The sequence below is a fragment of the Rissa tridactyla genome, chromosome 1, assembly GCF_028500815.1.
Source record: "Rissa tridactyla isolate bRisTri1 chromosome 1, bRisTri1.patW.cur.20221130, whole genome shotgun sequence".
NCBI lineage: Eukaryota > Metazoa > Chordata > Aves > Charadriiformes > Laridae > Rissa > Rissa tridactyla.
The window spans coordinates 164,787,655-164,801,135 of record NC_071466.1 but is presented as its reverse complement, the minus strand read 5'-3'; the positions used below and the strand labels follow the sequence as shown (position 1 = coordinate 164,801,135).

The 13,481-nt window shown below is 41.9% G+C and overlaps 1 protein-coding gene across 6 annotated transcripts in view; it reads left to right on the top strand.

The window, feature by feature from the left end:
- Positions 1-13,219, top strand: part of TCF20 (transcription factor 20) — a 130,130-nt gene extending 116,911 nt beyond the window's left edge. For 3 of the 6 annotated variants that reach the window (XM_054191052.1, XM_054191042.1, XM_054191062.1), the window contains 3 exons: positions 4,851-4,900; positions 7,915-8,042; positions 11,939-13,219. In XM_054191052.1, coding sequence (XP_054047027.1) covers positions 4,851-4,900; positions 7,915-7,998 — 134 coding nt within the window. In that variant the 3' untranslated portion in view covers positions 7,999-8,042; positions 11,939-13,219. The remainder of the gene's footprint in view (positions 1-4,850; positions 4,901-7,914; positions 8,043-11,938) is intronic. The other 3 variants (XM_054191033.1, XM_054191071.1, XM_054191079.1) reach the window with 3 other exon arrangements.
- The last annotated feature ends 262 nt before the right edge of the window (positions 13,220-13,481 follow it).

The following is a 13,481-nucleotide window of genomic DNA, read 5'->3' as shown; positions in this document are numbered from 1 at the left end:
AAGCCACTTAGTGGGCTAGAGCTTCATGGAGACGGGATACTTTGTGCGTTTCACAAACATTTAAATAATAGCAGAGTAGTGGTATATTTGGTGAATCTCTGATTTCACTTCAGGAAGAGTATGATTTAGTGAGAACAAAGACTTTTCTTTACTTTATACACTTTCCTTTCTGTTTCTTTCTTTTAAGTCTGTATGTGTCTGATATGTTCTCCATTCCTTTGGCACTTCACCAGCCACAAGCTCTTCATCCAATTGGTCTCAGGTTCCACTTCTCAAATTTCTTATCCCATTTTTTCTGTAAGACCCAGTTCTCCCTACTCCTTTCCAACTTTTCCTTTGCCCAGTTTTCTAACTGTCATTCTGGCTTCCTCCTCTCTGCTCTAACATCACCTCTTCCTCTTCTTTCTTTCTCCTAGCTCTATTTTTCATCTTTGGGCTTCTTACTCCGCTTTGTCACACTTGACCCTGCTAGTCTCCATTTGTTCTTGTATATTGCCCTTGATCTTCACCTTTCTGCATCTTATCCCACTAATTCTTAGTCTTTTGGCTGAACCAGTCCTTGATTCAGTCTTGGCCACCTCCTGCTGGCACTCATCCTTAATTCCCTGCTCCTAACTTCTACTAGCAGTAGTCTTATCATCCGGCTAGCCTCCACTCTCTCCAGTTCCAGATTACCTTTCTTAATAACATTTTCACTTCTGCTGCCTTCTGGGCTGGTGCTTCCCATTTTGCAGTTTTGAAATGGTCACCTTCTTTCTTCAGGCTGCCAGAACCTTAGGAGTATCCCCTGACAGCTTCAGTGCTTCTGGGTTTGGTGCTTAAATCTGAGGCCAGAGGTTTGTTTATAGGAAAGACCTGCCCACCCTCAAACAAAAGTATTTTTAGTGGAATTTTCAAAGGACCTAGCAACTAAGATCTAAGAAGCCTCTCCTAAGGATGTGCAGATTGAAATCCCCATTCCTCCTTTCAAAGAGTTACATTTGCAGATTTTGTGGTAAGCTGGCAAAGCGTGTCTTGGCTAAAATTCAGGTCCTAGTGAAAATCAGGGTATATTGGGGCTTCTCAGAGAAAATTTTCTGGGATGTTTAACATGGGCAGAATAACTTTTTTCCAAGAAAGAGTTTTAAGGAAATTGTTAGGCTGCTTTAGCTGAAGTTTTCAACCAAAACAAATTAAAGAGCCCAGCTTCAAGTAGAATCTCAGTATTCAAAATTTCAGCCTGATGGTATGTATGACAGTAAAAGACCTTGTTTGCAGTTTCTTTTATCTGTGGGTGTAATCAAGCTGTCTTAATCTACAGCCACTCTTCCAATAAATCTGTGTAACAGAAATAAGCAAGCTATATGGAATAGGACTTGATTTTCATTTATGCCTAAGCAGAAAATGTAGGCTTCCTTGAGAAGCAAATCAGCATTCTTTTCTCTTTCCTCAGCTTGCTGTCTGCCTGTAAACCTTTTTTATGGTTATGCAGTGCTGCTGTCTTTCCTGTAGTGAATCGGATGTGGGTATTTCTCAATTTCCTTGAGCTCTGTGCTAGTTTCATTTGAAGATGACCATCCTGCTTTGGAGGATGGTGACACCTTTCTTTATTGAGGATCTGGGACAGATCCGTTCTGAACCCTCATAATTTTGTGCTGACATTTATAAGGGTTCTCAGGCTTTTGGAATGCTGTGTATGATTGGTATTGTATCTTAAAAAAAGAATGTATCAGGAAACACTTGCTGGAGTGGTTTTTTTAGGGTATGTAGAGTCCTAAACACTTGGCGTGTGACTGAGTTACTGTAGCATCCCTGAAGCGACCATGCCTTAGCTGAGACAAAGTATGCGCACCATACTCCTAGGCAGTTGCACTCTTGAGCGTGTTTTTACCATTGCATTGGTGTGGATTAGAAGTTAGTACCCTGCCAGTTACTGTGCCTCATTTGAAAGGCAGTACTTTTTTTTTTTTTTTTTTTTTTTTTTTTTTTTTTTGTAAAGGTCTGTAGGGTGAAATATTACTGACTTTGGTAACTTGCAGCACTGAAGGTTGTCCCTGCCGTGCGACCTGGGCTCTGGCTTCTGCACCAATGGTTGGCTTCCAATCTCACCCTGGTGAGGAGCCAGGTTTTGCACCGCTGTTGCTAATTGGCTGCTATGCAAGGCATGTGGCTTTGTAAGCTGCCAGTTTGTACATATGGATGGTTTTATAGAGCCTAATTCAGCCTTCCTTTTAATCTCTTTTCATACAAAGTAATCTTTGGCAATACAGGATGCAAGAGAGCTGAACTCCTCGTAGCTATTTGCATAAAAATCACGATCAGTAGTGCCACTTAAGTAATTTTTATATGGAAATGACTGTGGTTAACATTGTCTGTGTTTGGCTTTAGTCTGTCCAAATTTATGAAAAGCCTCTGATGTCTCAAGATAAGTTAGTCTTAGGGACGTCTCCATGGAAACAGGATCTTTGTTTTCTGAAATTTTGTATCCTCTCCCTCTGCTTGTTCCCCCCCACCTGGAGTCAGATCCCGATTGTTGCAGCACACTTGTCCCCACAACATGTCGTAGGCAGTTTCACATACAAAAAATTTTTTACTGTAAATGAGGAAAAGACTAGCAGCAAAATAAAATGAATTTTCAGAGAACAGAAATCCTGTGTCTTCACAAGTATCGTTAAAGATGAGTAACAAGCAGAACACAGAGGGTGAGACAAAGCGTGAAGCTTACAGAAGAATAATTGCTCCTATTAAAAATGTTTTAGGTTTTCCTTGACTTCTTTATGGAGAAAAATCTGCACAAACAAGGACGAGGCTTGGTTCTTTTTCTCTTTCTGCCACAATGAACTGATCATAGCTATGTGTCTGGTGACTTCGTGATGAATTGTAATCTGTGATATAAAATACTTGGAACTGCTAAGTGAAATCCAGGCCAGCTTTGTAATGATGAACAAGTTTTGCCTTATTGGTATTCAGCTGATTTTCTACAGCGAGCTGATGAAATTTTTCATAGTTGTCCCTTAAGAGAAACAAAAAAAAAATTGCTATTAATTGGATCTGCTATTAGTATTTGCAACGAAAATGCCAACCCTAGTAAGAAATTGAGCTCCACATGCAGATCAGGCGTGAGGTATGAGGTTTCTGACAATTCTTCCTGATCCTTGTATGATCTTCCTTTCTCATGTAAGAGCTAGAGAAGCGCATTCATTACCAATTTGGGTTTCCAAGAAAGAAGAAATCTCCATCCTGTTCTAACATACTGTGTATGTTTTTGATGATTGCTGTGTATATTTTTGATGATTGCTGTATTATGCAGTGATAATTCATGCTGTAGTCTAAATGTACAATTCCTGCCCTTATAATGAGGCAACACTTTATTTATTTCCTGTTATTTGCTAATACCGCATTTGAAATTGCTATCTGTGGCAGGATTAAGGGTTTCACTCCCCTTTGCTAAAATCTCTCGAGTAACTTAGCCTATTGCATGCTGTTTCCCTTTGATTCAGGCCAGAGGCATTCATGTTGAAACATAAGCGTTTCATAGCAGAGGGATGCTCTGCCAAAGCTTGGGTGTCTAGAAAGCTTTTCCCTCAAGCTTTAGTTGCAGTCTCCTGCTGTCTGCTAAACTCTTCCAGCAGATTGAAACAGCAGGTAGCGCTGGTTATGCTACATACTTAAGAGCGTTTTAAATTAGCACATTTTATTTACCATTGTGCTTCTTTACTTGCTACCTATTGGAGTAGGTTGGAGCAGACAGGAGGTCATAAGCACCTTGCTGAATTCTCTAGGTGTCGGTCACACTGAGGGTGGTGACGGTGCTCGGACCTGCTGAGGTGGTGATGGTGCTCGGTCAGCCTGCCTTCGGTGCATGAGGCAATTGGAAAGAACAAACTCAGAAGTTTGGTCAGGTTGAGAGGTGGCCCTGCAGTTCAGGGTGCCCAGGGGAGAGGCAGCTGAATTCCCTCAGGAGAGTAGCTGCTTTTTCACTTGGTGTGAGGGTGAAATACAGGGTGTCTGGAAGGCACAGAGCCAGCCAGTGGTGCTCCTGGTGTGGGCAGAGCACTGAATTTCCTGGAGCTGTTGACTCAGCATCCCTTAGCGGCATCATCTGGGAGGGAGAGTGAGAGGGAAGCAACACTTAGACTGGCAGTGCCACTAAAGAAATGCTCTCTAAACAATAGTACTGTTTAATTTTGTTCCTAAATAAGCACTTCTACATAGGTGCCCTGCTTTCCATAATAGGTTTAAATCATTAATTAAACTATTTCTTAGATCATAGAAGCTTCACATATACGAGTCATGGAAGCAGATCCAAGAGCAACATGAATGACCTGACTGCCATAGTGTCAAAGTGTAAACTGATCACCAGGATTTGGGATTGCAAATAAACTGTCATATACACTCATACCTAGAGACACACACCCCTTCTGCCCCTGATGTTGGCAGGGCCTTGGGGTAAGGATGAAAGGCAACGATTTTCCTATGAAGTGTAAAGCAGGGATCGTCTGTTCAGATTAGATGAATGCATTTGTCTTCCTTGTGCTGTAACAAGGAAGGCTGGAATAGCTGAAGGGGGTTGGGGTGCAGGATTTGTAGACCTGGTGTTGTGATTCTTACTGTATACAGAGGATCGGGGAGACTGGGGATGTGCTTGGGCTTGGCTTGTTAATCCAGGTGACATTGTCACTTGGGGCGTTTAGTCATTTTATTTGCTAAAACTTTGGGGGTGGAAGGGATGAACCTGCTAATAAGATAGTATTCCTATAAGAGATCTTTGAATGGAAAATATACCTGTGAGGCAAGATTAACACATGTGATGTATTATTCAAGTTGGTTTTTATTTAAAAAAGTAATGAATTGCTGTCTTCTCCTCCTAGATTGTTTACTAAACGAAGAGAATTTCTCAGTGAGGTGCCCCAAGCACAAGGTAAGAATCCTCTCCTGGATTAGACCTGTTTTTTGCTGCCCTCTTCTGGTATCTAAATTTGGATAAGTAATTTTATACCTGGTTAACATCTGTAGTCAGAGATGCTTTTAGATGAATTCTTCGTGTTGTGTGCTTGTGGTATATTCTGGGGGCAAACATCAACTTGAGAAGAATACAGAGAGTTTAAGAAGATAAATTAAGTTTTTGCCCTATCTGTTCAGTTGTTCTTCAGATCCTTGATGACTCTTTAGAAAGCCCACCTTCATTTCCTGACTTCTGTGATAGAATCAGTACTCTGCTCACTGTTTCTGTTTGAGTGCTACATTGAAATTGGCAGTGATTTTTCTCCTTAGATTTACTGAGGATGCAAAGAGGAATTAAAATGGCTCATGGAAAAGTTTCAACCAGTTTTTGGAAACATTTAGCCTACATCATGAACCGGTGTAGTGATGAACCTGAAACACCTTGTTCTAGTTTAGCGTAATAACTAGACTGAGTCCTGCCACTCAGCCTTCAATGAATGTATCTGTTCAGTTGTTCGGTAGATCTTTGACTCTTCAGGAGACCCAATCATCATTTTTAGTTTTTGGTGATGGATTCAGCATGCTGCTTCTGCCTAGGGTTTAGACATCCTTACCAGAATGTCCATGGAGCCTGCAAACACAGTGGTGCGCAGAACTGGACTGCTGTTGCTCTGTCTGTATGGAAAGAGGAGACAAGGGAGAAAATACGTACTCTTTTGTACATATAAGCAATGTTATACAGTGCTGGGAATACTCTTCCCAGCTCATAAGGGAAGATAGGTCTTTGGGAGGCTGTGGATACCAGTCTACCAGTTCTAAATGCTCAAAAGTATCCAGAAAAATGGCTATTCTTGTGGCCAGTTGGATACACGAGGAATTGTGCAAGACTGTGTGTGGCATGTGCTGGAAAGGAAATTATAATAGGGAAGAATTCTGTAGCTTTCTAGCAGGGATTAGTCTCCATTTAGTCCTTGTCTGCATATCTCTTCTCTGCCTAGAATTAGACTGACATCTGGTGGTCTTTTGTCTTCACAGATTATCTTTAATCTGTCTTTTGTAAACATACAAGAATTAGTCTCATGTTCCTTTCTGGATGTTCTGTCACAATATGATGTATTTATACACACGTATTTAAAATCTGCTGGAAGATTCTGGGGGCATTCAGGCTATTATCCAGAACTGTCCTACTTTTCATCATAAAAGAAAATAAATTATTCCTCACAACTGTGGAATAATGTTGAAAATGTACAGCAAGCTTAAGTTGATGTATTAGTGCTACATGAACCTGCAGATCTTGCCAAACAAAAACGGGAAGGATGAGCTCCCCTTACTGTGGAATGCAGCTATCTAAGTGCCACCCTCTGCCCATCCTTGGATACTTGACTAAAGAGAATAGGAAGGTGCGTCTTTGAAGCCTGTTTAATTTTTGCTGCCCACTGCCTGAAGTATTACAGGAAACACAGTGTCAAAGCTTTTCATAGCTGGCTTGGGTCATGGCTGCTGTCTGTGAGTACTTGCAATGATGATGCTCAAACCGTGAAAGGAAGCAACCATTTTACAGAATCCAGCCTCCTGGAGAAGATACTGAGCAGGCACATTGGTTTCTAAAGTAATCTTGGGGGGCGAGAGGGAGAAAACTGCCAATGAAGTTGATAAAGGTACTTCATGAGCCAATAAAATTTTGCATTTTATTCAAAACTATCCCACTGCAGATCTTTTTTTGTGTGTTGCGTCGAAAATGGAAATTCAACACCAGCAGCCGTTCTTTGATGCTGAAGTTTGTTGGCTTTTGCTTAGTAAAGATATGAATCATTTATTTCAAGTTAAGCAGAGTTTTATTTGCTTGGCTGTGACTCTGCCCTTGCCCAGTGGTTTAGTGATCATTACTGGTTTGTTCCAGATCCTTCTGGAGGGCAGACTATAGGATCCCCCTGCTCCTTCCATTGTAGTGGCTGGAAAGGGGAGTTCCAGCCAGTCGCGAGGCAGGAACCAGGAAGGTTGAAAACCATGCCTTTAGAATAACTGGAGAACAAATTGCATCAATTTTTTTGCATGATATGAACGTGAGCAATTGAGAGGAAGAAAGACTTTATAATAGACCATTTAAAACTATGCTTTTACATAACACCAGTTTAACATTAGTAGCTAATTAGTACCTGTCTAATACCTCATTCTTCTGTTCTGTAGTTAATGGGTGGAAGAACTAACTCTGTAAATCTGCTAGCAGTATGTAAGTCCCCCAGTATAATGCCTCTTATCCCTTTTCAGTCCATGCCTCGCACCGGTAAATACACCTCATCATAATAAGTGGCTCCTGGAGAGCAAAGGTGCTTCTTGCCTCATTAACTGTGCTTGACACTTCAGGCATAAGCAAGTGAAGTCCAGAGGGACTGGTCCTGCCTTTCCCTGTGCTCCCCAGTGAGCTTTCCCATTTCCTTCTGTCAGCATTGATGCTTCAACCATCCATGTCCTGAATGTGCTACTTTTGCAAAATAGCAGCTTTTATCACAGGGAAAACGCTGTCTGAAAACTAATCATCTTTTGAAGGGTTAGCTTGCTCTCACAAATCCAACTGGCTGTGGGTCTGCATCACAGCAAGTGCTATTGCAGCAGACTGATAAGGATGCCGAAGCACTGAAGAGGATAGAAAGGGGATGGGATACCTCACCTTTTGGTGGCACTGCAGTCTTAGATTGTCTTAAGCCATCTGTGGGGCGACTTTAAGCGATGTTTCTCAGCTTGTTCTACCTTTTTGTGTTAAATTCTGTGTTTCTTAAAATTAACCAGGCTTTCATATCCCAAACTCTTTACTTTTGCGGAATTGCCTGCTTTTGTCACAGGGAAAACTCTGTCTGAAAAATCTATGTCTGGTTCCAATACTGACTTCTTTTTCTCTCTCTCACTTTCTGTATGTTCACTTTCCCTACCCCTGTCTTCTTTTTCTCTCTCATTTTCTTTTTTCCTCCTCCTTTCGGTTTGCTGGTCCGTCAGCCCCTCCTTCCTTGCTCTCTTCCCTCCTTGCAGAACAAGATGGTGAAAGGCAGCCTCAGCACAGAGCAGTCGGAGCGGGGGTGAGGGGGGAAGTGTACTCCTGGGAATGGAAATAAAAGCAAGCACAGGTGAGTTGGGGAGAGTTCCCAGTTTCCACCTGCCGCCTTCTGTGGCTCCTTACCTCCAGTGCCTTCCCCATTTCTGTGAGAAATCAAGGTGCTCTGGTGTACATTCGGAAAACTTGCAATAACTGTTTCAGGGTTTGTTTGGTTGTTTTTTTTCCCTGCTGCCACTCGGTTCAGGCTAGTGACTTCAGTTTTTTTTGTATTTCCGCAGCAATTCCTTGTGTGTAGTGGTGAGAGGCAAAGCTTGTTAGCTGTTACAACTGCCTGATTACTCTCCCAGCTAAACTAGTGACGGAAATCTCCTCTCATATTGCCATCATCATGTCCATAAGGATCTGAAAGTTTTTTTCCATAAGTTTCAGAATAATAGTAAGGTTCCAAATAAATTTTTGTATGTAAGTAAGAATTAATAATATTAATGAGTTCAAGATTGTTGTAATCTTGATTCCCCTTTTTTCCCCTTTTTGGAAATGTAAACACAGGGGTAAGTAAATTAGTCTCATTAGGAGCCCATTACATTCCTTTCAGACCAGCATTTTCCTCTGTTTTGCAAACAGGCATGGGTGATAGAAGCAGTGGAACTATATCCACAAGTGGCCACAAAAGTTTGTAATGTTTACTCCGGTTGCTCTGAATCCAGGGTGGGCTGTAGTTGCTGTAAGTCAGCGTAAGCAAGCAGCGCTGGGGAAAGCAGCAGTTGTGCTCTTGTGCCTTGGTGGGGAATTTGATTTGTCTGAAACTGTATTTTGTCATGATAGCATCTAAGTTGTGTCATTTTCCTAATCTGATTTACTGTCTGGCTGGGCAGATACCCTGGCACAAGGAGGGAATAGCACAGAGGTGGGAGTTAGCGCCCAGGGAATGCGATGAGGTTGGGATATATTTCCTTTCCACCAAGTACATTGCCGTTCAGTGGCAACAGGGACGTCTAAATGAAATGTGTTTGGTTTCAAATTAATACTTACTGGCACCCTTCCCCATAAACTGCAGCCCAAGAAGGTCTCTTGCCTTCATTTCCCTGCTCAGTTGCATTTCTTACTCAAGCTAGTTGCTTCTCTTTCTTGAAATCATGCAGGTGAAGTTGCTCTTTCTTGTCTGTTCTCTGAGCTGATTATAACAATCCCCCCCTTACCGTCATTCCCTTGCTTCCCAGGCACCTCCCTTACCTTAAAATCTTACCTGTTTCTCAAGTTAAGTAATTGTGAAGTGCTTTTAATGGTGTTTTCTGTGAAGGATGAGATACTAATCGCACAATTCCCTTTTAGAAGACAGGTAGTGTTTCATATAAACACTTTGTAGACTGACTGCTGACTTGGTTTAGCTCTGCTGTGTTCTGTGACTTTTTTTTTTTTTTCATTTTTAACAGCATTCTTTCTTGGCTTTGGAGTGTTGTTAAAACAGTTACTACACAAACAGTATTTTAAGTTCATTATTTGAGTAACTTTGTCCTTCCGTGGTAAAGGTCATTGGGATTCTTCTAAGCTTTTCTCTTTTTCTTAAAGTGTAAAATGCAATATAACTCATAATGTTAAAACAGGGTGATAGTCTCACAGACAGGGCTTCTGTTACAACTGTTTAACACTAGAGAAGTCTTCTCAGTGATGATTTTTTGGGCCGTTTCTTTAAGGTGCTGGTGAACATTACTGTGTCCCAGAGACCTTTACACAGCTTTGTTTCCTGCATTATTGTCCAGTGCTAACTCTTTTTTTGTATATCCTAGGAATGTATTGGCTTAAGACCTTGCAGGCTGCGGAATCTCTGCACCATGTTCACTGTGTGCTCTAGATATCTCTCTAACGCATCATTTCTTTCCAAATCCACTTCTGTCTCAAGCAGTTCTTAGAAGGTCCTATTTAGCTTCCCACTTTGGTTTCTGAGAATGTCTTAAAGATGAAGTTCTCCAACGTGACCTTGAATCCTAAAATAAAACCCATGCAAATCCAAAAGATCCAATTATTTAAAAAAAAAAAAAAAACAACAAAAAACCAAAGCAAAACCCAAACTGCTGTGTTATTGGGATAATTAAAGAAGTTTAGAGGAATTCCGTAGCAGTGCTGGTAGTACAGGAGCTGCCCTTCTGCTGGCCTTAGTGTAAGATAGAACAGGCACTCGGCTGTTGGATTATTGGGCTGGTTTAGTCCTGGTTCACTCCTGGGCCCAGCAAGTTAAGAAAAACCCTGTGTGTTGGATAACGTCCAGGCAAGTCAGTGTATTCTGTCTCTGTTGCTTCTCTCTCCCTGAGCCAGTTGCCTCTAGAACATTTGGATCGAATCCAGATCTGGAGAGTGACTGCGGGAGTGAGTCTGGTGCTCTGGATCTTGTCCAGGAATAGGGAAGGACTCTCTCTGTGTGGTGAGCCTGTTTCCTCCCTGAGCCAGTGCCTAATGCTCTGGACCGATTCCAGGCATGGGCAAGCTGCAGTTGTACAGGAGCCAGAGACAGCAACACGGCCTCGACGCTCCTTCAGCAAGGGCTCACAGTTGCACAGTAATGAATACCACAGAGGTCAGCTGCCTGAACTCTCTAGGAACCTCCCTCCTTTCCCCTTCAGCTGTAGTTCCGTGGCTTACCCGTCTGTTTTTCATACGTGCTCGCCTGACTCTCTTCGCTCTCAGCCTGGCACCCTTGTATGAGGGGAAATTTGCAGCCAAGAGGTAGGCTTGCTGGGATGTAATCTAATTGGTGTGCTGATAATCGGAACAGCATTGACTTCTGTATCACACCTAGTTAGGGTTCCTGGAGTTTAATTGCCAGCTATGAATGAACATGGGTGTTCCTTCGTTCCCAGGCGTACCTCTAATGCCGTTAACTGTTTTCCATATGCGTCGCTTATGTTGAGAGCTTTTTTCCTTTTCCCAAGCTCACTAGCTGGTGGGGAGGGATTTATCTAAGTTATATCAAAGTAAGTAACCTTACTAAATAAACAAATTGCTTTTGGACTCACTTGTGTTATGGGAGAGGGAAGAAAGAAATGTATTATTTCAAGCTTTGCTTTCTTGGCTGTACAGATTAAGAATGAGAACTGTAGCTTAGAGAAATGAATTTTTAACTTTTTAATTTTGAACTGAGCCTCCACCAACTCAGCAAACTCATGAAGTTCATTTTCTTGCCTTAGAGAATTTCTGGACAGGGAAAACAAGTACGCCAAGCATTTGGACATTTCCACCACGTTTGTCGTGAAAGGCATCCCAAGCTTAGTCCTTCCGTGAATCGTTGCCACCACCACAATCTGGCAATTAGAACAAAAAGCAAGAGAAAGAAATATTACCTGTCCTCCAATTAGTTTAATTGCAGCTTTACCTTTAGCTTGTGAAAGCTAGATATTTCCCAGATTTGGTTCCTGCAGCCAGACTCCTGTAATTTTGATATCAGTTTTACTATCTGCTACATATTCACTGAAAGCTCCCATTGGATGGTAGTGTGATAACCTATATGAAAGTACTCAGGTGCAGTCCCTGAGGGGCAGCGTGGCATCCCAGAAGCTGTCATTGCATTTCAATGTGCTTGGTCCCCTCTGTTCCCAGTTTTCATAGTCCAGATGAGGAGCAAACGCGAGGTAAAGGAGCTCCTTTCTGGCTGCTGGAGGTAGCTGCTCTGGAAGAGTGCTGTGCCATTGTTGTGGCACAGATCGTCCTGTCATCCCGGACCTCCTCCGTAGCTGGGTTTATTTCATTTTTTGCTGGTTGTTTAACTTTTTATCACATGGAGTTGCTTTTATGAACTACACACCGTTGTGCTTCCATCCATTTTCAGTTCACAAAACTGAAGAGCTCTTGGTGTTACTGCTGTGGTAGGCTGCTGGGTGGGTTATTCCGAAGCTGGGGGCGGGGGGGTGGGGGCATGTTGGCAGACAATGGAAAGGAACCATTCCAATATTACTGTTTTGCTTTGTTTTTCAGGTTAGGCTGTTGAGATAAAAAGCGGTGGACATTCGTGACTGAATGGAATCTCTCCCACTGTGCAGCCATGCCCCCTCTCGACGTGCCTGCCAATGCCAGCACTTCCTTCATAAATTCTTACATCACACTCAAGACTGATGACATCACAGAATCTGACCAAGGAGTCTGAACCAGCTGTTTCCATGGACACAATCTCCATAGTGACAGTGGGAAGGGGAGGGGGAAAAAGGAAACAGGTGGGGGGAATTAAAGAGGGAGGGATAAATATATATATATATAAAGATCTATTTTTTAGTCTTGAAAGACTTTGTTTTAAATGAAAGGTGCGCTATATCCCTTTTGATGCTTTTGATTAAAATTAACAAAAACCCATATAAATTAAAAAAGAAAACTGTAGCTAAAGTAACTACCCAATCCAAAATCAACGCAAGGCCCGTGGAGCCTAACGTTTTGCGGGAAAGAACAGAGGAACTGGGAGTACTCCCAACAGGACTTGTCTCCCTTCCCCTTGCTTTCTTTCTCACAACATCCAAGGAAGTTCAATTTTAAAAGGCAAACAAAACAATGATAAGTTATTTTTAGGGTGTGGTGGGAAGAAGGCTCAGATGGTTGCAGGTGATGGGGTGTCAGTACTTGTGTATGCAGGGTAGGGAGGTTATTGTTTTTAAGAAACACACTATATTAGTAGTGGAAGCTTGATAAACATCTGGAGACTTAGGTCATGAGACTCATGAAGTAAGAGGTAGCTGCTGCTTGCTATGTCCTGTACACCTTGTTCATGTGGAAAGCAGTCTCTGCCCTTTGTGGCAACAACATGCACCCCCAGATGATTTCAAGAAGCTGCCTTCGGTTTTTGAAGGCAGGTGAGAGGAAGAGATGGTTCACCTGCCAGACTGGGGAACTGGGAAGGAAGTCTGAATGTTGGTGGACTCAGTGCATCTTCAAACTGATCAGGAAAATCCACTTAGCCCTTTTTTTTTTTTATTTTACGTTTTGCTTTTCCTGAGGAAGGAAGAGGGAATGTCAGTGTAACAGCCTGCTACACTATATGGTTATTTGGGGTGGGGTTTTTTTGTAAATTATGTAATTTTAAAACATTTGGGTTTAAGGAACAACAACAAAAAAAATCTTTTTTTTTTCTTGTTAAGGCCTTAAGAAAGGGGTTAGTGCATCTTTCAGGGGTCACTCTGCCATGGGAATAAAATAGCTGTTTCACAAACAGTTTTATATAAAAAAAGCTTAAAAAAACCAAAAAAACTAATAAACTTCATTTTAACCTTGTCTCCTTTTGTTTTGTGCGAACTTGATTTGTTTAAAAGGACAGAGAGACAGTACTATCTGCTGCTTTTTTGGTTTCTTTGCCTTCATCAGTTCTGCCTTCAGTGATTACCTTCTGAACTGGCCCAGCAAGAGGAAGACCACAAAGCTTTTAAAAATTAAAGCTTAGGATTTGTTTGATGTTCAAAGACAACGAGCCAATGACTGGATGAATTTTCTGTTCGTGTGAGTTGGTGGTATTTCACCGGGTCACTGACTTCTTTCA